The 27,161-nt window shown below is 38.5% G+C and overlaps 1 protein-coding gene across 5 annotated transcripts in view; it reads left to right on the top strand.

Annotated features, from left to right (window-relative positions):
• The window catches only part of LOC106088457 (obscurin), an 87,474-nt gene that overhangs the window by 48,175 nt on the left and 12,138 nt on the right, over positions 1-27,161 (top strand). For 2 of the 5 annotated variants that reach the window (XM_059368518.1, XM_059368520.1), the window contains 12 exons: positions 1,990-2,082; positions 8,396-10,904; positions 17,916-18,194; positions 18,540-18,696; positions 20,640-20,725; positions 21,011-21,146; positions 21,197-21,378; positions 21,456-22,877; positions 22,942-23,468; positions 23,531-23,645; positions 23,708-23,944; positions 24,002-24,370. In XM_059368518.1, the coding sequence (XP_059224501.1) occupies positions 1,990-2,082; positions 8,396-10,904; positions 17,916-18,194; positions 18,540-18,696; positions 20,640-20,725; positions 21,011-21,146; positions 21,197-21,378; positions 21,456-22,877; positions 22,942-23,468; positions 23,531-23,645; positions 23,708-23,944; positions 24,002-24,370 (6,112 nt within the window). The remainder of the gene's footprint in view (positions 1-1,989; positions 2,083-8,395; positions 10,905-17,915; positions 18,195-18,539; positions 18,697-20,639; positions 20,726-21,010; positions 21,147-21,196; positions 21,379-21,455; positions 22,878-22,941; positions 23,469-23,530; positions 23,646-23,707; positions 23,945-24,001; positions 24,371-27,161) is intronic. The other 3 variants (XM_059368519.1, XM_059368521.1, XM_059368522.1) reach the window with 3 other exon arrangements.

Below are 27,161 nucleotides of genomic sequence, written 5' to 3'. Positions count from 1 at the left end.
AATGTTGAACAGAAAATTATCAAAAAAATCCACGATTTATGCTCCGAGTCCCATTCAAATCCCCAAGGAAAAAATTTAGTCCCCGATTTGAGGAGAAATCTCAAATACTGGCAACACTGTTTATAAGAGAACAATATGTTAGTAAATTCACCATGTTCATGCACGATCAGCAACTCCTATTCTCTTTCGAGTCTACAGTTTTTTGCTTTGGATAGTGTGTCTTCTGGAAATTGTAAGGTTTTTCCTTGAACCCCTTTTTCTACCCTCCACCATAGAATGGGGGTATACCAATTTCGTCGTTCTGTTTGTAACTCCTCGAAATATTCGCCTAAGACCCCATAAAGTATATATATTCTTGATCGTCATGACATTTTACAGTCGATCTAGCCATGTCCGTCTGTCTGTCGAAAGCACATCAACTTTCGAAGGAGTAAAGCTAGCCGCTGGAAGTTTTGCACAGATACTTCTAATAGGTATCGGTTGGGATCGGAAATGGGTCATATCGGTTCATGTTTTGATATGGCTGCCATGTAAACCGATCTTAAATCATGACTTCTTGAGCCACTAGAGGGCGCGATTCTTATCCGATTTGGCTGAAATTTAGCATGACGTGGTTTGTTAAGACCTTCAACAACAGTGCTAAGTATGGTTCAAATCGGTTTTTAATCTGGTAAAGCTGCCATATAAACCGATCATGGATCTTGACTTTTTAGCCACTAGAGGGCGCAATTCCTATATGATTTGGCTGCAATTCGACACGACGTGTTTTGCTATAACTTCCTACAACTGTGTTGAGTATGGTTGAAATCGGTCCATAACCTGATATAGCTGCCATGTAAACCGATCTTAAATCATGACTTCTTGAACCGCTAGAGGGCGCAATTATTATCCGATTTGGCTGAAATTTTGTACAACGGCTTCTTCCATGACCTTCAACATACGTGTCAAATTTGGTTTGAATCGGTCTATAGCCTGATACAGCTTCCATATAAACCGATATTCCTATTTTATTCCTTGAGCCCCTAAAGGGCGCCCTCTAGTGGCTCAAGACTAGAAGGAGCAATTCTTATGCGATTTGGCTGAAATTTTGCATGCGTGTTTTGTTAAGACTTTCAACAACAGTGCTAAGTATAGCTCAAATGGGTCTATAACCCTATATAGCTGCCATAGGAACCGATCTGGGGTCTTGATTTCTGGAGCCTCTAGATGGATTAATTATTATCCCATTTGGCAGAAATTTTATACAACGGCTTCTCCCATGACTTTCATCATAGGTGTCAAATATGGTCTGAATCGGCCTGTAGCCTGATACAGCTGCCATATGAACCGATCTCACTATTTTACTTCTTGAGCCCCTAAAGGGCGCAATTCTTATTCACATTGGCTGAAATTTCACACAATGACTTCTACTATGGTATCCAATATTCGATTCTAATGTGATATAGCTCTAATAGCATAGCAGTTCTTTTCTTTTATCATTTGTTTGCCTAAAAAGAGATACCGTGGAAAAGAACTTGACAAATGCAATCCTAGTGGAGGGTATATAATGCCCTTAGCACGCTATTACTTGTTTTTTCTGATTTAACTCCAGAAAAGAAGGGAAAACTATTTAAGTTTCCTCAATATTAGGTTTATGATTTTAAAATCCATAACATTTAACAAAATAAACAAACTTTTACTGATGGAGATGTAGAAAAAATCTTGAAGAGAGCATCTCACACATACAGTCTCATTTTGATTTTGTGCACCACTGTCTTAGACCAATATTTTCAGCGGTTATAAATGAAATGTCGAAGGTTATATGCCCTCATAGCATGGTGGAGAGTATAAGAAAAATAAAATCAGTCAATAGCAGTCATTTATTAGACAAAAATATCGCATCTTTCATAAATTGAAGAAATATAACAAAAATTACTCAGAAAATTTTTCTTTTTAATTATTTTTTTAAATATTTTTATAATTATTTTTTTTATTGATTTTGTTTTACAGGAAATTTCGACTAGATATAACGACGAAAAAACTTTAAGTGAACATTTAAAATTGCCCATACAACGAATTAACGATTATCAACTATTACTAAAGGTATGTACAAAACAAAAAAACAAAACATATAAACAATATTTGATTTTTATACAAAATTATATTTATTAATATTATTAAAGCTAATAATTATGCACAAGTATAAACAATTATTATTTTTTTAAAATGTTTCCGTATAACAAAAATATACGTAGCCACATATCTACCAACATATACATATGTATAGGCACTTACTTTTTTTTAAATACTAAAGTTTTAGTTTAATATTTAAATCATTTAATCACAACAAGAAACAAAAATATATTATAAATATTAAACAAGCAAACATACAAATATACATACTTGGTAGAAACCATCACAAGCATATTCATAAACATGTATTTGGGCAAAAGCAACAACATTTCACTTACTATTTTGAGCCTTCTTGGAACGATCACTTTCAAAAACATGCACAGAAAACCAAACAAAATTAGTACATTACTCTCGCACATAACTTTTTTCACAGTGTAAACTAAACTAAACTCGCATAAAAAGCCTTGCTTCAAAAGCTTTATAAATAAAAACAACAAGAACCACATTTTCTCAGTGATTTGTCCTTCCACACACAAACATATACATAATGAGCCAAAATTTTAGCAAACATTTTAAATGAACTATTTTTTCCAAAAATATATACCACTCTAGAATATTCATACCTAGCATACATACTTACATATATGAAAAAAACTTCCCAACACTTTTACTCTCAAATAAAAAAAACTCCAATTTCCCTGTACATCTTATGATCAATTAAAATTTCTGACTTCTAAATCAGAAATTTCATGTATTTCCCACCACAATATTTATATCCAGTAGCAATAATACACTGTACATACACTATATATTTATATACCTAAATAATATTCCCAACACTATTACTCTCACACTGAAAAACTTTCAATCCCTTTAAGGCTTATGATCAATTAAAATCTTAGTAAGATTAAACTTAGTCAGTTTCAAAATCCCCACTTTCTAACAGTAACTATAGCCACAGTTAACTTTTTACAGACCACTTAACCTCTATGTTCTTCACACACTTCCCAACACTGTACAATATTCATCAACACTAGAATTGATACACAAAAGCGTTGACCAAAATTCCTTTTCCCTAAATCCTTTATAATAACAATATTATTTTAAACCCAATCCCAAGGTCCATTTTCTACGAAAATTTCAGGGATATTTTTTTAATAAGTGTAAAATAGACAAATGACAGGGTGAAGACAATGTTGCTCATGTTCAATTGGCTTCCATTGCCTTCTGAACGTATGCGCTTGTGAAGCTTCGGACCCCGAGATGGTAAACAAACATCCGTCTCAATGGAAGCTGATAGTGTCACAGTTTTGTATTAAAGCAACACACAACATGTTTTGAATATGATTCTAGGTCCGGTTGGAAGGACCATGTTTAAGCTTCTTCCAGTATTCTCCCAGTAATGTGAACACGAATTTTCAACACTTTTCAAATTTTTCTGCGGTCACAGACTGACGGACGCTATACAGGTTTTTTTTGCTATGTTGTATTTTAGTACTACCAGTATGTGGTGTAAACCACGATTTATCTGCTATTATTGTCTGTTATCGCATTATATGGATAAATATCCTGCAAACTGCAAACTTGCCCATGAACATTCCATTAAGCAACTGGGGCAAACTTCCCACAAATCAATGAGTGCTGTCCGATTCAATTTTAAGCTCAATGATAAGGGGCCTCCTTTTCAAAGACGAGTCTGAACGGCGTGCCGCAGAGCGACACCTCTTTGGGGAGAAGTTTTTACATGGTAAAGTAACTCGCAAATGTCGCCAGCATTAGGAGGGAATAACCACCGTTGAAAAATGTTCTGATGTTCCTGCCAGGATTCGAACCTAGGCGTTCAGCGTCATAGGCGGACATGCTAGCCTCTGCGCTACGGTGGCCTCCATCCAGTACAACTAAAATAGGACATCATGAAATTTCCTTTGCCATATTGCCATCACTCACAAATGTCGCCAGCATTAGGAGGGAATAACCACCACTGAAAAATGTTCTGATGTTCCTGCCAGGATTCGAACCTAGGCGTTCAGCGTCATAGGCGGACATGCTAACCTCTGCGCTACGGTGGCCTCCATCCAGTACAACTAAAAAAGGATATCATGCAATTTCCTTTGCCATATTGCCATCACGATTTTAAGCACCGCTTTTACTATTCCTTTATTTCTCATGATAGTTCTCATAGTTTTCCGGGGCGGGTTTCTGGCCCCACGGCCCAACCGCATGGGTTTTGTGGGACTGCACATGTATCCCTCGTTGTGGAAAGCCGCTTGCTTCAAGATCCGACGCTCGCCTCCAGCTGCCCCTAACCTGGGAACAGACGCTGATATTGGTCATTGGTTATTTGAAGGCTCCAATAATACTCTTTGTCATCTCGAGTATCATTGGCACTCAGTATTTAAGTAAGAGCCAGTGTGGCTTCCTCCTCACTTAGACTCTCCTCTCGAAAATCGCTGACTGCCCGCAGCCGCATTTGCAGCTACTCTGCATAAAAACGAAGCTTTCCACCTTCCGCAACCTGTGGACGTGCCCGGTAGCTTTCAGCTAAGCTTTCCGTGGTAACGTTTTAAGCCCCGTTTACACTGCTCATTAAATCCGGAGTTAAGGCTCTCGTCAGCTGATTTCATAAAGGGAAAACAGATGATCGAGCCATTAAACCCGGATTTAAAGAGCAGTGTAGACGGTTAGAATGAATTAATTTGCAGCATGATCACCCTTAAGGCCAAAACTGAATGAGCTCGTTGAGCTTTGTTTTTCAGAGTCGCGTTGTAAAAATACAACTCTGCACACAAATTCCACAAAAGCAATACGGTAAAGTTAAAAAATTTTGACGCAGGTCATGCAAACAGCTGAGTAAATTTTTTTATATTTGTTTTGATTTTTCAGTTAATCTAAATGTCAAATGCTTGATAATACAGCTGTGATTATTTTCTAAAATCTTAAAAAGAATTTGAATTTGATCCGATATTCCACACATAAGCACAACAACAGTGTTATAATGATGAAAATACAAATATAAAACGGATTTGAAGAAGATAAGTTGTAAAACAAAGTTTATTTGTTTATCTAAAACCACTTTGACATTTCGATTAACGGCATTTGACAGTCAAGGTAGTTTCGTTGGGGGTAGATTTTTGTTGTTGTGCTAATGACGCTACCTCTAAATTGTATCATGACTTTGGCGCTTGAAAATGAGCGTCAGTCAGTGCTTTCACATGTAGATAGTGCTTTTAGTAGTTGATTTTTTGAAAATTGTTTGCAGAGTTGCATTTTTTAACACGACGGTACTTAAGGCCTTAACAGAATGAGCGCTTTGAGGAGCGTCGCATTAATGAATTCAACCCTGCAAACAAAAGTTAAAAAAGCAACTCGCAAAAGTTAAACAAGTTTTAACTTTGACAACTAAAAACACTACTTCGGGTGTGGCAGTACAGAATGACGCTCGCCTTCAGGCATCAAAGTTGAACATTTTGTAACTTTTCCGCGTTGCTTTTGTGGAATTTGTGTTTAGAGTAGCATTTTTGCAACGCGAAGCTCAAAAACAAAGATCGACGCTCTCATTCTGTTGTGATCTTAAAGGTGGAGTTACATACCACGCGCCGCACTCAAGCTTACTTGAACAATCTAATGGGCTAACATGCGTTCTTTTGGTTAATTTACAAACCATGCGTCTTTTGCTGCGCACAAATTTCTCAAAATCAGCTTATTTATGTCATTTCCGAAGTTAATTTCAATGGAGATTGGCAATGATGTGATTTAATATGATTTTAATAAAAGAATTTCTTTAATTTACGGACTGCGAAACCATTTGTGAACAGCAAACATTTCCGAATCATATTTTTTGCGCCTTGATTCAAGTTTAAGCTCAATGATAAGGGGCCTCCTTTTTATATCCGAGTTCAAACGGCGACACCTCTTGGGAGAGAAGTTTTAACATGGCACAGTGTCTCACAAATGTTGCCAGCATTAGGAGAAATTTTTTTTGATGGTCCCGCTAGGATTTGAACTCAGGCGTTCAGCGCCATAGGAGGACATGCTTACATTGTCCAATCATATTTTTTGCGCCCTGATACAAGTTTAAGCTCAATGATAAGGGACCTCCTTTTTATAGCCGAGTTCACAAGGCGACACCTCTTGGGAGAGAAGTTTTAACATGGGATAGTGTCTCACAAATGTTGCCAGCATTTTTTTTGGATGGTCCCACCAGGATTTGAACTCAGGCGTTCAGCGTCACGGTGTCCTCAATTTTGTTGAATTTGTGTAACCCACACAATACAAACTAACTAACTAAGCGTAAGTACGCATAAGTGCTACGCGAGGTGTGCAACTCCACCTTAAGAGTTGGTTAACTTATTCCATCAGATGCGTGCGTGCATTTGTTGTGTAACTCACACAGTAAAAACTAAGCCATTTTATTTTTTTGACACGCACGTGCAGTTACGTATAAGTGCTGCGCGAGGTATGTAACTCCACCTTAAACACCATAGATGGCGCCATAAATAATTTTCTTGCTGTTGTTGAAGTGAATTCAACAAAAGGTTACAAATGTACGAAAATGCCTCAGTTCTAAGAATACAGCTACCCTGATATCCAGTTTTTGTCCGTAAAGATGTTCACAGGGACCATAAACTGTTCACCAGGGCATTTAAAAACTGGACGATAAGGTTAAAGGTAATGTAAATGTCGTCTCAGAACTGAAGCATTTTCCTTACAACAGTGACAGTACGGTCACAAATAGTGTTGGAGTGTAGGATTGAGATAAAAGCCTTATCTGGGGATGGTGTTTGGGTGCCGGGCCACAGCGGAGTAGAAGGGAACGAAATTACAGACGAATTGGCCGTAGGGGCCAGAGGATTGCCATGAATAAGTTTGGTAAAGTCTTGTACTGACATCGACTTTTCACCCGAATAACCGTAACGCATTGAAAGAAATGGTGACGAAGTGTGAGTTGTTGTTTGAATTTTGATTGTGTTCAGGCAAATAGAGTCCGTCGGATTTCACTATAATTTAATAGGCATTTTCGCTGCGTATGAAATCAGTACTAGACTTACAGGCGAAACCTTTCGTGGCGACGCAGTCCGAGCCTAGTTGTGACTTCGGAGCACAATCAAAAGTCAATTTTAGACAATCGCTCTGTAACGTTTGGTTTTCTCGCCAAAATTCTTTGTATTAAAATTATAAGCAGTTATCGATTATGGCAGTTAAAGTGGACTTATCGATTATTCAACTTATTAACCATTGAAAATCAAGTTAATCGATTATTCGTATGTCGGCTTTTAGATCCCTGGGAGAAATGTAGCTTTGTCTTATTTTGCTTCTTTATAGTGCAAATCTTTATTAATCCCTTATAACTATTGGGTTGCCCAAAAAGTAATTGCGGATTTTTTAAAAGAAAGTAAATGCATTTTTAATAAAACTTAGAATGAACTTTAATCAAATATACTTTTTTTACACTTTTTTTCTAAAGCAAGCTAAAAGTAACAGCTGATAACTGACAGAAGAAAGAATGCAATTACAGAGTCACAAGCTGTGAAAAAAATTGTCAACACCGACTATATGAAAAATCCGCAATTACTTTTTGGGCAACCTAATATTTATTGTTGCGTGTTATCGATAACTATCCAGGAGAGCTTTGCACTGGAATTATATCTAGAACATGCGACTTGCACTGGACCAGAATAAAAACAGAATAGCTTTCGGTATCCTTATGCGACACATATGACTATGGGAGCACTTATACAGGAAAGATGCGGCAAGCGACAGCGTGAGTAGGGTATGCGGGGAAAATGATGAGACATTGGTACATTACCTATGTCAATGCCCGGCTGTTGGGGTTTATAGATTCCTTCACTTGGGTGCGGATACGATACCAGACTTTAACCAGCTTAGGGTCATAGAAGGAATTTGTCTGGTGAAATTTTTTATCTGCTAACTGTCTTTAAAGGCATGGACAGATTTCTCAAAAGTGTTTCTTCAGATCCCCATGGGCATTGTGGTCGCTTTGAGTGTCCTCTCATTGGCTTACGGATTTGCAAGCCTGATCATTTTTATCTTTTTTTTTTTTGATAGATAATAGATGGGTTCAGTAGGAATTTTGACAAGTTAGCTTACCCTTATAAAATGTACATGACTCATTCCTTTGAATCCGTTAAAACATGCCTTACTCCTCCTCCTCCACTCCTCCCAAACAAACGCACAGCAAACCACTCTCTAGAACAAACTAAAACTCAAAAAAAAAACCTTCAAAATAGAAAAACCGAACAAACAACTTTGTTTTACTTCACAGGATTTGCTTAAATTTTCACTGAGCTTAAAAGAAAATATCAAAGATATCCAAAAGGCTTTAGAGTTAATGCTTAGCGTTCCCAGCCGAGCCTATGATAGCGCATTTCTAAATAGCATTGAAGGATATCGCGGCAATATCAGCAAAATCGGACGCCTGCTGCTGCATGAATGGTGGACGGTCATTGACAAGGACAACAAGGCCCACGAACGTTATCTCTTTCTCTTCAAGTCACGCATTCTCATCTGCAAGGTTCGCAAGGTTGGCGATCAAAAATCAATTTTCGTCCTACAGGATCTGATCAAATTGCCCGAGTGTCAGGTGGAGGAGAATGCAGCACAGAATCTAATCAAGTTCACTGCCAAAGCGAATGCCAAGGATAGTGCCAATTTACCGATTTGCCTGAAACCACACAAAGACGATAAGGCTCAGAGAGAGAAATGGTATGCAGAGATTTGTACGCACTTAGATAAGGACGTTACCTGGCAGGAACATAGGGCAGACGATATACGCATTGACTCGACACAGGTTTTGGAGGATATCTCCTTGGGTTTGCCGCAAAAGGCCGAGGCCTATAATCCGGATTCCAGTGTCAAGGCTTCGGATGTGGCCAAAGATTATTTCCTGAGCAAGGAGGAGAAGGAACGCTATCAAGCGGAATATCAAGAGCTGCTGCGTTTAGAACAAGAATCCATTGAGTTATATAATCGCACCAAATCAGTACAAAAATCCTTGGCTTCAAATCAAGTGGTCCAACAGCAGCAGCAGCAACACTCAGAGGAGATACAACAAAAATCCGAGGTAGTTTCCAAGGTATCACACACACAAAAAGAAGGTGGAGAGAGAACCACAACCACCACCACCACCACCACTCAATCGCAGTCTGTGGAGGAACAGCAAAAGGTGGTTGTGAAAAATGAACAGGTGGTAGATCGCCAGCATCAACAGAATCTCAGTTCATCCCAAGACACCAAGACAGAAGTTTGCGTTGAAATTCCAGAAAAGCCACAGGAACCGCCCAAGGCCAAGGAGAGCCCCTTGAAAAAAGTTACCAGCCCAGAACCAGCAAAGAGGAAAGAAGAAGTAGAAACCAAGCCAAAGAAAGAGGAACAATCCAAGGCAGCCCCAGAACCTCTAAGCCTACCAGCGGAGGCTGATCCAACCAAATCCATCTCAGCTCCCTCTCAGGAGGTTAAACCAACTCCATCGGCAGCAGAAGTACAAAAATCTACGGAAGCTACAAAGGTTGTTGAAGTCCAACAGAAGACTGTTGTGCAACAGTCCACTGAGGTGAAACCAACCACAGAGGCTGAGAAAGCTCTGGAGGCGAAGCTCAAGGAGCTGAGAGAAAACACCCAAAAACAATACTTCACCGAAGTTCCACAAGCAACGGGGGCTAAACAACCCACCGAGACCAATAAACATTTTGAGGCTAAACTCAAGGAATTCAAAGAATCCACAGAAGTCCAAAAAACTATCACCAGCGAGGTACAACAGCAATCAAAGGAAATCGTCCAACAAACAATCGCCCAGGCAATAGAAAGTTGTCAGACGTTGGCTGAAGCTTCCCAAGAAGCTCACAGCTCAACTGCAACCTCAGCTAAGGCTGAAACCACAAGTGCATCATCGCAACAACTTGAACAAGTTCAACAAGCTGAAACCGACAATCTTGGTAAGATCGAAATGCCTGAACCAAATCCCGCTTTAACGCCTCAACCCGAGCCTATAGCTCTACCACGAATTACCGTTACACAAGAACTAGTACCCCGACACAAGACCATTGAGCTTTCCGACATTGCCGGCTATCAGGAATCCCTAGGCCGTCAAGTTGCCGGAGGTGAGGGTACTGCCTCCGGCGGCGGTGGCGGCGCTGGGGGTCCCACCAATGTATATACCATCAAAGACAGCGCTTCGCTTGCCCTATGGAATAACCGCCTCTCAAGCATACAACAAAATCGCGATGGCTTCAGCGATGGTTCAGAACCACCGCTTCCACCCTTGCCCCCGCATTATGTGCGCATGCCTGGCTTCTTTCAACCCCTACCGCGCATTGCCTATGAGACTTCCATTGAGATACTATTAGTCAAATCTGTACCCTTGCCCCCTCCCCCTATTACCCTAATACCGAGAGTTGTAGTGCATAATGAGGCCTTAGAAATGAAATCAGCCAATTTTCTGGAGGGCATCTATGTCTCCGATGACTATGATAACTCGTTGCGTAATGCCAAAAAAAAGATACGCTCCATTAAATCGACGGTCCTTAAATCGAAAGATTCCACCAAATATGCTGTGGATACGGTCAGTAAGGCCTCGTCGCGTGATTTTATTCACATTTTTACACCTCCAATACGCCATAAACGACCCATCTATGAAATTGTTGAAGAACCATCGCGTTTAAGTGATTACGAAGATGAATATCCAGAATCCATGTACAGTGGTATGCATACGCGGGAGCATAGTGTAGCTCGTACCGAGGATTATCTATCGGTAGCTTCACGCAAGCAGTATGAGAGTAAGCTAATGATGTGTGTTTAGTGTTGTTGTTTAACTGTTGTCATGTTGGTGTGTGGGGACATGATGTGTTCGTGTGTGATTAGTAAGTTTGTTAGTTTACTCTTGTCTCAATTAAAAGTTCAATGTGCTATTTGTTATCGATAACTTGATATTATCGGTCGAAACAGCTGACTAGAGATTGTGTGCCAGATAGAAAAATAAAAGATGTTAAACAAAAGATATTTGTTGATAGATTGTTGTTTTTGTTATAACGTACGTAGATAGGGTCAGTAGGAACCAATCTATCTAGACATCAGCAAACTGGAAGGTATAATATTAAGTCAGTTGATGTTTTAGGTAATTTTTTTTTTATAGTTTTTCGTCATAGAAGAGGACGTTAGCATCGACCATTCACAATAGAAATCAAATAAGTAAAGATTGCATTAAAATCTATAGATGTCTCTCAAGGCTTTAGTTTTTAAACTCTAAAAGCAGTAAGAATATAGGCTTATTTCTGTTGTCAGGGGATTTTTTCAATCCAAACGTAGGCAGGACAAGTGTTTATATGTTTATTATAAACCCATATTCACAAAACTTAATGAGGCCCTAAAATAGGTATATTTGACAGTTCTTAAAGGAAATCTATATTAAGTTTTGTGAATACTGAATTTTAATTTCTTCAGGTTGCGAATTTGCAATAAGTAGTAAGGAATTATTGTCAATGTCGCAAATATTGGGTTGCCCAAAAAGTAATTGCAGATTTTTTAAAAGAAAGTAAATGCATTTTTAATAAAACTTAGAATGAACTTTAATCAAATATACTTTTTTTACACTTTTTTTCTAAAGCGAGCTAAAAGTAACAGCTGATAACTGACAGAAGAAAGAATGCAATTACAGAGTCACAAGCTGTGAAAAAATTTGTCAACGCCGACTATAAGAAAAATCCGCAATTACTTTTTGGGCAACCCAATATAATGTGTGTCATTTCTAATTTGGGAGGTATTAGTATAAACTTGGTAACTCTTTGCATCAGCTACCCGTACAGTGGAAATATTAGCGTGGTAGGCGGCATAAAGTAGGTCGGGATAGTCGGAATATACAAGCATTCATTCAAAAGCATTTTTGCAAAAAGTTAAAAGTGTGCAGAAGGAGAAATTGTATGTTATTCGTATACCTTTCAAATCTTTGGTTTGTAATATTTCCCATATGTAGTTCAGGACAGTAGCAATACGTCTCAAATTATTCATGTTGTTATTTCTAAGTTCTTTTTTACACTCATTACCATGAGAAGGGTGTATAATAACCTACTCATTCTGTTTGTAACATCCCGAAATATTGATCTGCGACCCCATAAACTATATATGTATTCTTGATCGTATTGACATTCTAAGTCGATCAAGCCATGTTCGTCCGTCCATCTGTCGAAATTACGATAACGGAAAAAATATCCACTTAATATTTTGCGCAGACATTTTTTATTGATGTAATTAGTTGGGGATTGCATATGGGCCACATCGGTTTAGTTTTAGATATAGCTCCCATATAAAATGGTTCTTCCATTCGACTTTTTGAGCTTGTGAAAAACGTAATTCTTATCCGATTGGGCTGAAATTTAACAGGTAATGTACTGCAACGACTTCCAACAAATGGCTCAAATCAGTTTATAACCTTATATAGCTCCCCTATAACCCGATCTCCCGATTTGAGATCTTGAGGCCTTGGAACCCGCAGTTGTTGCCAGATTTGGCTGAAATTTTGCAGGCAGCGTTCTGCTATAACTTCCAACATTCGTGATAAATATGGTCCTAATCGGTCTATATCCTGATGTAGCTCCCTTATAACCCGATCTCCCGATTTGACATCTTGAGCCCCTGGAAGCCGCCATTCGTATCCGATTGTACTAAAATATTACAGGTTGTGTTCTATTATGACTTCCAACAACTGTGACAATTATGGTTCAAATCGGTTAATAACCTTATATAGCTCCCGTATGATCCGATTTAAGATATGCAGGTTCTGTTATAACTTCCTACATTATTGATAATTATGGTCAAATCGGTCTATATCCTGATGTAGCTCCCTTATAACCCGATCTCCCGGATTGGCATCTTGAGTCTCTGGAAGCCGCCATTCGTATCCGATTGGACTGAAATATTACAGGTTGGGTTCTGTTATGACTTCCAACAACTGTGCCAATTATGGCTTAAATCGGTTAATAACTTTATATAAAGGGTGATTTTTTTGAGGTTAGGATTTTCATGCATTAGTATTTGACAGATCACGTGGGATTTCAGACATGGTGTCAAAGAGAAAGATGCTCAGTATGCTTTGACATTTCATCATGAATAGACTTACTAATGAGCAACGCTTGCAAATCATTGAATTTTATTACCAAAATCAGTGTTCGGTTCGAAATGTGTTCATTCACCGTAACGTTGCGTCCAACAGCATCTTTGAAAAAATACGGTCCAATGATTCCACCAGCGTACAAACCACACCAAACAGTGCATTTTTCGGGATGCATGGGCAGTTCTTGAACGGCTTCTGGTTGCTCTTCACTCCAAATGCGGCAATTTTACTTATTTACGTAGCCATTCAACCAGAAATGAGCCTCATCGCTGAACAAAATTTGTCGATAAAAAAGCGGATTTTCTGCCAACTTTTCTAGGGCCCATTCACTGAAAATGATTTGCAAGCGTTGCTCGTTAGTAAGTCTATTCATGATGAAATGTCAAAGCATACTGAGCATCTTTCTCTTTGACACCATGTCTGAAATCCCACGTGATCTGTCAAATACTAATGCATGAAAATCCTAACCTCAAAAAAATCACCCTTTACAATAGCTCCCATATGACCCAATTTGAGATATGCAGGTAGCGTTCTGTTATAACGTGATAAGTATAAGTAAGTGATAAATATGGTCCAAATTGATCTATGACCTAATATAGCTCCCCAATGACCCGATCTCCCGATATGGCATCTGGAGCCCCTGTAAACCGCCATTCTTATCCGATTGGTCTGATCCGATCTCCCGATTTTATTTCTTGAGCCTCTGGAGGTCGGAATTGTTATATGATTTGCCTGAAATTAGCAGGTAGTGTCCAAATTTGTATACCCACCTCCAATGGATGGGGGTATATTCATTTTGTCATTCCGTTTGCAACACATCGAAATATCCATTTCCGACCCTATAAAGTATATATATTCTTGATCAGCGTAAAAATCTAAGACGATCTAGACATGTCCGTCCGTCTGTCCGTCTGTCTGTTGAAATCACGCTACAGCCTTAAAAAATAAAGATATTGAGCTGAAATTTTGCACAGGTTCTTTTTTTTTGTTCATAAGCAGGTAAAGTTCGAAGATGGTCTATATGGGACTATATCTTGATATAGCCCCCATATAGACCGATCCGCCGATTTAGGGTCTTCGGCCCATAAAAGCCACATTTATTATCCGATTTTACTGAAATTTAAGACAGTGAGTTGTGTTAAGCCCTTCGACATCCTTCGTCAATTTGGCCCAGATCGGTCCTGATTTGGATATAGGTGCCATATAGAGCGATACTCCGATTTAGGGTCTTAGGCCCATAAAAGCCACATTTATTATCCGATTTTGCTGAAATTTGGGACAGTGAGCACTGTTAGACTCTTCGATATCCTTCGTCAATTTGGCCCAGATCGGTGCAGATTTGGATATAGCTGCCATATAGAGCGATACTCCGATTTAGGGTCTTTGGCCCATAAAAGCCACATTTATTATCCGCTTTTGCTGAAATTTGGGACAGTGAGCACTGTTAGGCCCTTCGACATCCTTCGTCAATTTGGCCCAGATCGGTGCAGATTTGGATATAGCTGCTATATAGACCGATCCTCCGATTTAAGGTTTTGGGTCTATGAAAGGCGCATTTATTGTCCGATGTCGCCGAAATTTGGGACAGTGAGTTAAGTTAAGCCCCTTGACATACTTTTGCAATATGGCACAGATCGGTCCAGATTTGGATATAGCTGCCATATAAACAGATCTCTCGATTTAAGGTTTTGGAGCCATAAAAGGCGGATTTATTGTCCGATTTCGCTGAAATTTGGGACAGTGCATTGTATTAGACTCTTCGACATTTTTCTACAACTTGGCCCAAATTGGTTGAGATTTGGATATAGCTGCCATGTAGACCGATAACTCGATTTAAAGTCTTGGCCCCATAAAAGGCGCATTTATAATCCGATTTCACTGAAATTCGACACAGTGACTTATGTTAAGCTTTTCGACATCCGTGTCGTATATTCGTTCTTTCAATCGAGAGATCGATCCATATGGAGGCTATATAAATGGTCTGGTCTAAACCATACTCAATACGGACGTCGAAGGGCTGGACACAGCTTACAGTGTTATATGTCGGCGAAATCGGGCAATAAAGGCGCTTTTTATCGGCCTGAGATCGGCCTTTATGGGGGCTATAGTAAGATATAAATTGATTTAAACAATATTCAGCACGGGAATCTTAACACAAGTCATTGCCCAAAATTTCAGCCAAATCCAGTAACAAATTCAGTCTTTGTAGGCCGAAGTCCCTAATTCAGGAGATCGGTATACATGGGGGCTATATTAAGATATAGACCGATTTAAACCATATTCAGCACGGATGTCGGGGATTTTAACACAAGTCATTGTGACAAATTTCAGCCAAATCAGATAATAAATGTGGCTTTAATCGGCCTAGGACCTTAACTCGGGAGATCGGTCTATATGGGGGCTATATTAATGTACAGAGGGATCTGGACGATAATCGGCAAAGATGTCGCTGATCTTAAAACCAATCAATGTGCCAAATATAAGCTAAGAAGGATAATAAATACAGCTTTTATGAGCCTAAGACCCTAAATCGAAAATCGGTCTATATGGGGTCTATATTAATATTAAGTCCGATATAGTACATCTGTGAAACTAGCTTGACTATGGAAAAAAAATGATGTGTGCAAAGTGTCAGGTTAATATCTTCATTTTTAAAGACTGTAGCGTGATTTCAACAGACAGAGCGACGGACAGACGGACGGACGAATGGAAGGACGGACGGACGAATGGAAGGACGGGCGGACGAATGGAAGGACGGACGGGCGAATGGACGGATGAATGGACGGACGGACGGACGAATGGACAGACGGTCGAATAAACAGACGGATGAATGGACGGACGGACGGACTGACGGACGAATGGACGGGCGGATGAATGGACGAACGGACACGAATAAATGGATGGATGAATGGACGGACGGACGAATAAACGGATGGACGAATAAACGGATGGATGAATGGACGGACGGACGAATGGACTGACGGACGAATGGACTGACGGACGTATGGACTGACGGACGAATGGACTGACGGACGAATGGACTGACGGACGAATGGACGGACGGACGAACGGACACGAATAAACGGACGGATGAATGGACGAATAAACGGATGGACGAATAAACAGAAGGATGAATGGGCGGACCAATGGACTGACGGACGAATGGACGGACGGACGAATGGACGGACGGACGAATAAACGTATGGACGAATAAACGTATGGATGAATAAACGGACGGATGAATGGACGGAAGAATGGACGGATGGACAGACGGACGAATAAACGTATGGACGAATAAACGGATGGACGATGGACGGACGAATGGACGGACGGACGAACAAACGTATGGACGAATAAACGTATGGACGAATAAACGTATGGACGAATAAACGTATGGACGAATGGACCGACGGACGAATGGACGGACGGACGAATGGACGGACGGACGAATGGACTGACGGACGCACGGACGAACGGACGAATAAACGTATGGATGAATGGACGGACCAATGGACTGACGGACGAATGGACGGACGGACGAATAAACGTATGGACGAATAAACGGACGGATGAATGGACTGACGAATGGACGGATGGACAGACGGAAGAATAAACGTATGGACGAATAAACGGATGGACGAATAAACGGACGGATGAATGGACGGACGCGCGAATAAACGTATGGACGAATAAACGTATGGTCGAATGGACGGATGGATGAATGGACTGAGGGACGAATGGACGGACGGACGAATGGACAGACGGAAGGACATACGTTATGACGGACTTAGTTAGATCGTATTATACCTTTATGAGGAACAAGAATATATCTACTTTATAGGGTCGGAAATGAATATTTCGATGTGTTGCAAACGGAGTGACAATATGAATATACCCCATCATTTGATGGTGGACATAAAAATACATTGGCATTTTTAAAGGAACCCTAGAAATGTAACTCTGAATGCTTCTTTCTTCTCCGCCCTAGGAAATTTATTGCATTTGACTTCTTTAATGTTATAATTTGTGTTTTAACTTACAATTAAAAAAATAAATAAAATAAGCGAAAATTGTTTTGAAAGTGAAATTCCCTTTTTCATGTTTCCAATTTTTGTGATTTAATTTTTGTCTCCAAGCACTTTTTTGTATGTTTGTCTAGAATATGTGAAAAAAAAACAATTTTAAATGTGATTTTTATTTTTGATGGAATATCTATTTGTTGATATCTTGAGCGTAAACTGATTCGTTATGAGTGTCAATAATTTGTTTTTATTTTTCAAAATTACTCTCTGTCTAACAAAAAGCTTTTTGTTTTTCTTTTTTCCCAAAAATGAAATTTTTTTTACAAAAAATTTTGTCCCATGCCAATGCTAAATCAAATATCATATCGCTGCCAATGCCGCCAATGTTGCCAAATTCAAAATTTTCTTACACCATGATCGTATCATATGAATGAATACACAATATCACGTCTCCCGATCCCGTTCATCTAAATCAAAATTTGTCCCGAATCATAAATGCACGCATGGGCATGCCGACACGACACAAATGAATATGCCTTTTTATATAACGGGCTTATGCTAATGCCGCTGCTGCTATCTGCCGTTATCTGTGATCGATTGACGTCGCATCGCATGCTTGATCAATCGCCTGGCCAATTGCCCCACATGATGTGATGTAGGCAGTAGGACACGCGATTTTTCGAGAGGAACCTCTTACGATAGTCTAGCTGATGTAGATGCATTAAAGGCACCAAGAAATGCATTAGTTGGCAGCACTACTACACTAACACTACGACCTGAAAGTCAATTAGAAGATCGTCCTTACTCCCGTCTATCCGTAGCATCTAATAGAACCACCGGAGCACGCTCCACCACATCCTTAATGATGGAGGGCCGTGCACCCAAATCGATTGAGAAACCTGTTGTCATCCGTATGCTACGATGTGTACAGGTTCAACGTAAGTGGTTATCCAACAAACAAACAAAGAAAAAAAAACAACATTTGTTTTTTGTTTTGTATCATTTTTGTCACATGGTTTTTTATTTTGATTTTTTTTTGCAATTTATTTTTTGATTTTTGTTCATACAACGCACAATGGCATGAAAACAAATATTGTGTTATAAGAAAAGAAAAAAAATGATTAAATGGAATAAAAAAAAAAAACAGAACAAAAGTAGTGCTATAATGCTGTAGACAGCCAGTGTTGCCAACTGTTTATTTTTTGAATTATCAACATTTAATATGCTCTTCCTCTTTTTTGTTTTGTTTGTCCCTTCTTTCCATTCCGTTTTTTGGTATATAGCTGGCGAGCCCGCCCATTTCGAAGTCCAGTTTAAAGAGAAACCAGGCAAAGTCACTTGGCTGAAAGACAACAAACCCTTGGATGACGTATTAGCCGATCGCATTGTACAAACTGAAGCTCCAATGAATTCATATCGTTTGGACATTAAGAATTGCAGGTAATTTTTAATAGAGATGATAAATAAGAACATATTAAGTTTAACAGGGCTGAACTTTGGTTACCCACCACCACGTATATATGATGGGGGTATACTAATTTAGTCATTCTGTTTGCAACACCTCGAAATATGGGTCTGAGACCCCATAAAGTATATATATTCCTGATCGTCATGTCATTTTAAGTAAATCTAGCCATGTCCGTCCATCTGTCTGTTGAAAGCACGCTAACTTTCGAAGGATTAATAAAGCTAGCCGCTTGAAATTTTCCACAAATACTTTTTATTAGTGTAGGTCATTTGGGATTGTAAATGGGCCAAATCGGTCCATCTTTTGATGTAGCTGCCATATAAACCGATCTTGGGTCTTGACTTCTTGAGCCTCTAGAGCGCACAATTCTCGTGCGATTTGACTGAAATTTTGGACATGGTGTTTTGGTGTCACTTCCAACAATTGCGCTAAGTATGGTTCAAATCAGTTCATGTATTGATATAGCTGCCATATAAACCAATCTTGGGTGTTGACTTCTTGAGCCTCTAGAGGGCGCAATACTCGTCCGATTTGAATGAAATTTTGGACGTGGTGTTTTGGTATCACTTCCACAAACTGCGCTAAGTATGATTCAAATAGGTTCTTGTATTGATATAGCTGCCATATAAACCGATCTTGGGTCTTGACTTCTTGAGCCTCTAGAGGGCGCAATTCTCGTCCGATTTTGCTGAAATTTTGCATTAGGTGTTTTGTTATGACTTCCAATAATTGTGCTAAGTATGTACATAACCTGATATAGCTGCCATATTAACCGATCTGGGGTCTTGATTTCTTGAGCCTCTAGAGGACGCAATTCTCATCCGATTTGGAAGAAATTTTGTACAACGGCGTCTCTCATGACCTTCACCATAGGTTTCTTATATGGTCTGAATCGATCAATAGCTTGATACAGTTCCCATATAAACCGATCTCGTAGGCGGACATGCTAGCCTCTGCGTTGCGGTGGCCTCCGAGACTAGATTTTCAAGTTAAAACCAACCCGATTCATTGCTTAGTTTACAACATCCCCAAGTCACCCACTTAAACTGCCTATGGACAAAAAAGCCTGTGCTAAGTTTCAGTTCATTATCTTCACCGCCATAGGTTGGGGGTATACTTATTTCGTCATACCGTCTGTAGCTCATCGCAATATTGATCTGAGATCCAGCAAAGTTTATATATATATATACTTGATCGTCTTGCCATTCCGAGTCGATCTAGCCATGTCCGTCCGTCAGTCGAAATCCGCTTGACATTTTACACAGCTACTTCTTATGGTCGTTGTCGGTTGTCGTAGGTCTTTGTGGATGCCAATGGGATATATCGGTTCATATTTGGAAAAAAAGACCTCATATAAACTGATCCCCAGATTCGACAACTTGAGTCCTTAGAGGCCATATATGTTAAACAATTGGGCTGAAATCTCGTGTTAATTGAAATGTAGTGTTACGATGTTAAGCAATAGCGCCAATTGCGGTTCAAATCGGGCTATATCCTGATATAGCTCCTATATAAATCGATATCCCGATTTGGCTTCTTGAGCACATGGAGGAAAAATTTTTTGTTATGACTTCCAACAGTTGTAGTTTGCATGGTCCAAATCGGTTTATAACCTCATATAGCTCCCATATAAACGGTCTGCTGATTACGGCAGAAAATTGGTAAGTGATTTGGAATAAAATTGGTACGTAAAGTACACACATGCCATACAACTAAGCTCACTAGTGTACATTGTTAGCAGAATCCATGGTGGTGGGTTCCCAAGGTTTAACTCGGCCAACTTAATACGTTTTAATTTGTAAAAGACTGTAGCGTGACTTTGATAGACAGACGGACAGAAACGGCTAGATTGTCCTAGATTTTTACGACCACCAAACATGGCAAAATTAATATACCGCCTCTCTTTGCCTTTCAGTGAACGCGATACTGGCGCCTATACTGCCAAGGCCAGCACTGGCGCCGAAGTAACCACATGTACCGCTCAATTGGCTGTAGGCCAAGGTAAGTAGAGGATAATTGCATTAAAAAAAATAACTTGATATGTATCCTGAAAAATTAAAATCTCTTCAAGTTGGGTATTGAGTTTAAGAGAGTTTGAAAGAATCATCAAACGAAGAGTAGCTAAATTTACAAAAATTAAAAAAAAAAATTAAAATTTTATATAAAAAAAATTATTAAAATAAAATTTTTAAAATTTTTTAGGGTTATTATTTTGAAAAAAAAAACTATTCTTTAAAAATTATTTTTTAGACAAAAACTTAAAGAAATTAATTTTTTTTTTCCCAGCCTCCGGTCACGATGAAAGCCAAACAAATGTGGCTCCCGTCTTCCTTTGCAGTCTCAAGGATGCTGAGATGTTGGAATGCACTCAGTTCCGTTTCTTGATTAAATTGATGGGCGATCCCAAGCCCAAGGTGCAATTGTAGGTAACCTTCCACTGTTTTTGAAATATTTTTCTAATTTGTTGCTCAGTTTCAAGGATGGCAAAGAAGTTGTGGAATCTGATCGCATAACTATTGTGCGTGAGAAAGACTATTTGGGCTATTATGAGTTGGTGCTCAATGAGGTCATCAAGGAGGATGCGGGCACCTATCAATGCAAGGCTGTCAATAAGTTTGGCGAAGCTGTGTGCGAGGCCCAAGTGACCACAGTGGGTAGGTTAACGATCACAAAACTGTAATGTTCTCAAAGTTTCATTTTGCTGCTTATCTCTCTCTCTCTCTAATTCCAGAGGATAAAAATCCCTTCGGCTCTTTGGCTGGACAAATTCTACAGCCTGGTGAGAAGGCCACGTTCAGCTGGAAGCGCAATGGTGCTCCCTTTGATCCCGAAGAACGTTTTAAAGTCTTGTTCGGCGAAGACGAAGATTCCCTAGCCTTGGTGTTCCAACATGTCAAGCCTGAGGACGCTGGCATCTACACTTGCGTTGCACAAACCACCACTGGTAATATCTCCTGCAGTGCCGAGCTTTCGGTTCAAGGATCCGTTCAAACATTGTACCGGGAGCCTGAGAAGCCCACTCTGATCATTGAGTTCCGTGAAGCTAACACGCACGTAGGAGGCACTGCCATTCTGGAAATGCAATGCAAGGGTTTCCCCAAGCCAGCCGTCCAGGTGAAGCACGATGGCGAGGTAGTTAAAGTCGACGACCGTCACAAATTCCTGTACGAGAGTGATGAGAGCATGTCCTTGCTGATCAAGCATGCCACCACTGAAGATGCTGGCGTCTACACCATTCATGCCATGAATGAATTGGGTGAGGATAGCTCAGAGATCAACTTGGTTGTCAAGGCCCCGCCCAAGATCAAGAAGGTCAAGGACGTTGTGGTTCAAGTCAAAGAGACTGTTAAAATAGAAGTTGAGATTGAGGGCAATCCCAAACCAATTTTGAATTTGACCATGAATGGCAAGGACATCATTGAGGAGAAGAATGTAAAAATGTCCTCGACCAGTGTGGGCAAGCATACGGAGAAGATTACCATTGAGATCAAGGAGATTAAATTGACTCAATCGGGTAACTACTCGATAAGGGCCACCAATGAGTTGAGCCAAACCTCGGAGTATTGGAATGTCACTGTCTTCTCCAAGCCCGAATTTGTCAAGACCTTGGAGGAGGAGTATGTGCATGGCGAAAAGGAGACTGTCATCATGTCCTGCCGCATAGATGCCTTCCCGGAGTCCAAGTTGACCTGGTACCAGGATGGCAAGGAAATCAATCTGAAGAACAGCAAATATTCGGTATCCACCGATGGCAATTGCTATACCCTAAAGATAACCGGAGTGACACGTGTCGATGCTGGCGAATACTCAGTCAAGGCTGAGAATGAGCATGGTTCCACCACCAGCAAGACTAAGCTGCTGATCAAATGCACTCCCGAGATTACCAAGGGACTGAATAATCTCATCATTACCGAGGGTGATACCGATGTTACTCTTAATGTGGCCGTAGATGCCTACCCCAAACCGGGCATCAAATGGTTCATCGATGGCATAGAGATCGATGAGAAGCGCAAGGAGTTCCGTCGCCAGGAGGAAGGCAATGACTACAAACTGATTATGAAGGAGGCCACCACAGCTTTGCAGGGTACCTACAGTGTGGTCGTTATGAATGATTATGGCAAATTGCAACAGGAGTGTGTGGTGACTGTGAAGTGTAAGTAGGGGGTGGGAGGGGAAATTTAGCTCAACATAATTTTTCTTTTTCGCTACCCCCTTAGGCAAACCCAAGATCAAGAAGCAATTGAAGGATATCGAAGTGGAGGAGGGCAAGAGCTTTACTTTGGAAGCCGAAATCTATTCGGAACCCGAGGCCACTGTCAAATGGTTCAAGAATGGCCAAGAATGCTCTGCCGATGCCCGCTTGAAGATCATTCATGACTCCAAGCGTTACGAGGAATATAATTTGACCTTGAATTTGTGTAAACCCGAAGATACGGGTACCTATGAAGTTCGGGCCAAAAACGATGTGGGCGAGACTGTGTCCAAATGTCAAGTTAATGTTTTGAGTAAGGCTAGCAAAGCTGTACCAGAGAGAAGGAGGAGAAGGCAGGATAATGGTTTTTGTCTTCCATTTTCAGCTCAACCCGAAATCGATCATGTGGACATCTTTGAACAACACAGCTTTGAATCGGTGCCTTTGAAATATGAGGTCATTGCCCATGGTATTCCCAAGCCCGAGGCTATTTGGTATAAGGATGGCAAGGAGATTAAGGAAGATGCCAATACCGCCCTAATTGTGGAAGGGGTAGGTTTAAAAATGAATAATGGAAAGAAACTAGGATTTGATGTTGAAACATCTCCTTGCAGGATAAATATCGTTTGGAAAAGAAATCCTTGAAGTTGGAAGATGCTGGCACCTACAAAGTGGTCATCAAGAACAAAGTTGGCGAGAAGACCCATCAAGGTGTACTTTCTCTGTCAGGTGGGTTGATTCTGTAGACATTTTTTGAACTCTTAGCTTTAACATTTGAGTTTTTCCTTTAGGCATTGCCGAATACCGCAAACCCATTGTCAAAAAGGGTCTTACCGATGTCAGCACCCACAAGGGCAAACCCCTTAGCTTGCCTGTGGTCTTTACCGCTGATCCTGAACCCAAAATGGTTTGGCTTAAGGATGGCAAACCCATCGAAGGCAATCATGAGCATATGAAATTGAGTGTGGCCAAAAAGGAATTGCAACATGGTTTGGTGGAATATACCTGCACCATGAACATTGATTCCAGTGAGTGAACTTGAACCCACATAGGAGATAATTTTTTTTAATTTACTTTGTTTTTAGCTGTCCACGAGGACAATGGCCGCTATGAGTTGCAATTGGAAAACAAATATGGCAAGATCACTGTTGGCTGCTTTGCCGATGTGTTATCCAAACCCGAAATCATTGGCCTTAGAGACCAGGGTTGCCTGCCCGGTCAAACTGTTTGCTTTGATGTTGTTGTCAAGGCCAATCCCAAGCCCAAGGTCACCTGGAGTCGTGGCAATGAGAATTTGTGCAATAATGAAAATTGTGAGGTCATCGCTGATGTTGATGCCAATAAATATCGTTTGGTCTTCCAAGCTGTGGCTTCCAATGATCTCGGCACTTACACTTTGACGGCTGTCAATAATGAGGGTACTACCGCTCAGGACTTTAATCTCAATGTACATGGTAAGTTGAAAGAGAAGGGAAGTGAGGACTGACATTTGGAAGGAAATTGAAAAATATTTTCCATATTTGATTGTTTTTCTCAAAATTGTCTTGTTTATTTGAAAACATTGGATTGTTTTTCGTATCCTGAGAGATTTTAGAAATCTACCCGGAATGTCTTGAAATATTTTAAGTACTGTAATGACTTAAAGAAATCTTCCATGATACGGGAGATTTTAGAAATCTACCCGGAATAAATTTGAAATATTTGAGAAATTTTCATGAAAACTTAAGGAAATCTTTCAATGTCGTAACTTGGTGCAATGCAATCCAAATGCATAATATTTTGAAGTTGTTTTTTTTCGTAATCACATAAATGCATATAGATTTTTTTTGGAAATTGAAGAATTTTTTTTTAAATTCCAGATTTTTTTTAAATCCCAGAATTTATTAAAAATCCCAGAATTTATTCAAAATCCCAGAATTTATTCAAAATCCCAGAATTTACTCAAAATCCTAGTAATTTTCCCAAATCCATGAATTTTTTCAAAATCCCAGAGTTATTTCTAAGATCCCAGAAATTTTTTAAAATCCCAGAGCTTTAAATCAATTTTTTTTCAAAGTCCAACATTTTTTCGAAATTCGAAATTCCAGAAATCCCATAATATTTTCAGAATCTCAGAACTTTTTCAATTTCCAGAATTTTTCCAAAATCCTAACTTTTTTTAAAATCCCATAATTTGATCAAAATCCCTGAAGATTTTCAAAACCCAAGACTTTTTTCAAAATTCTATTTTTTTTAAATGCCAAAAATTTAAATTGCCGTAATTTTTATCAAAATACCAGTATTATTATCAAAATCCCAGATTTTTTATCAAATTCCAGAATTTTTATGAAAACCCCAGAATTGTTATAATTGTTAAAGGGGGATTTTTCTTGGAAATTTTTTCGTTATCACATAAATGCAAAAGAAATTTTTGCTAAGTTCTAAATCCAAAATTCTGGAATTTTTCTAAAATCCCATAATTTTTTTTAAACCCAGAAATTTTTCAAAATCCTAAAATCTTAAATTTTTCAATTACGGTTTTTTTTTTAAATCCCAGAATTGCGTTCAAAATCCCTGATATTTGTTCAAAACTCCAGAATACATGAATTTTTAAAAATACCAGAATTGTTACAAAATCCCGCAATTTATGGAAAATAACCGAATTTCAGAATTCTTAAAATTGTTAAAAGAGTTTTTTTTTCATAATTGCTAAAGGGGATTTTTTGGAAATTTTTTTCGTAATCCCATAATTTTTTCAAAATCCCAGAATTTTTTAAATTCATAAAATTTTTTTTTTGTAGAATCCCTTAATCTTATCAAAATCTCAGAATTGTTTAAAATCCCCGAACTTTTGAAAAACCCCAGAATGTTTTCATAATTCGAGAATTTTTTTTAAAATTCCAGAATTTTTTCAAAACTCCGGATTTTTTTTGAAATCCCAGAATTTTTTAAAATCCCAGAATTTTTTAAAATCCCAGAATTTAGATCAAAATCCCAGAATTCTTATAATTGTTAAAGGGGGGAGTTTTTTTCATAATTGTTAAAGGGCAATTTAGTTTTTTGGATTTTTTTTCACATAAATGCAAAGTAAATTTTTGGCAAATTCTAAATCCCAGAACTTTTCTAGAATTTTTCAAAAATCCCAGAATTTTTTTAAACCCAGAAATTTTTCAAAATTTTAGAATCCTTTTTTTTTCAAATAACGTAATTTTTTTATTCCATATTTTTTTTACAATCCCAGAATTTTTGTGATATCTTAGAATTTTTCAAAATACCAGAATTTAGATCAGAACCAGAATTCTCATAATTGTTAAAGAGGTTTTTTTTTTCATAATTGTTAAAGGGGTTTTTTTTGGAAATTTTTAAGAAATTCGAAAACGAAGAATTTTTTTAAAATCCTAGAATTTTTCCAATATTCCAGAATTTTATAAATTGGAGATTTTATCAAAATACCAGAAATTATTCAAAATCTCAGAATTTACTCAACACCAAGAATTTATTCAAAATCCCAGAATTTTTCCAAAATCCCTAAATTTTTCCAAAATTTGGAATTCCGGATTTTTTTCATAATAAGAGAATTCTTACTAAATCCCGAAATTAATTCAAAATGACACAATTGTTTTAAAATCCCAAATAGTTTTAAAATCCCAGAATTTGTTCCAAATCCCAGAAAATTTTCAAAATCCCATAACTTTTAAAATTCATTATTTTTTAAAATCCCATAATGTTTTTTTTTTAAATCCCAGAATTTATTAAAAATCCCAGGATTTACTCAAAATCCAGAATTTATACGAAATCCCAGAATTTTTCCAAAATCCCAAAATGTTTAAATTACAGATTTTTTTGAAAATAAGAGAATTATTACAAAATTCCGAAATTAATTCAAAGTAACAGAATTGTTTCATAAGCACAAATTGTTTTAAAATCCCAGAATTTGTTAAAAATCCCAGAAAATTTTCCTAATCCCAAATTTTTTTTATAATCCCACATTTTTTTGAAATCCCATTATTTATAAACTTTCGGGGATTTTCATAAAATTTAAAAAATTTCTTTTTTTTTTAAATTTTATAAATTTTTTGGGATTGTGTAAAAGTTTTGGAAAACATTCTGGTATTTTGATGAAATTTTTGTGTTTCGATAATATATCTGGGATTTTACATACTTTATGGGGTTTTCATAAAATTTCTAGGATTTTGATTAAATTTCTGGGTTTTTAATTGAGGATTTTGTATTTTTAATACAGCTTCTGTGATTTTGGTAAAATTT

This window comes from Stomoxys calcitrans, chromosome 5, assembly GCF_963082655.1.
Source record: "Stomoxys calcitrans chromosome 5, idStoCalc2.1, whole genome shotgun sequence".
In the NCBI taxonomy this organism is placed as follows: Eukaryota; Metazoa; Arthropoda; class Insecta; order Diptera; family Muscidae; genus Stomoxys; species Stomoxys calcitrans.
Note: the sequence above shows the minus strand (reverse complement) of the source record. Positions and strands in the feature narration are given on the sequence as shown.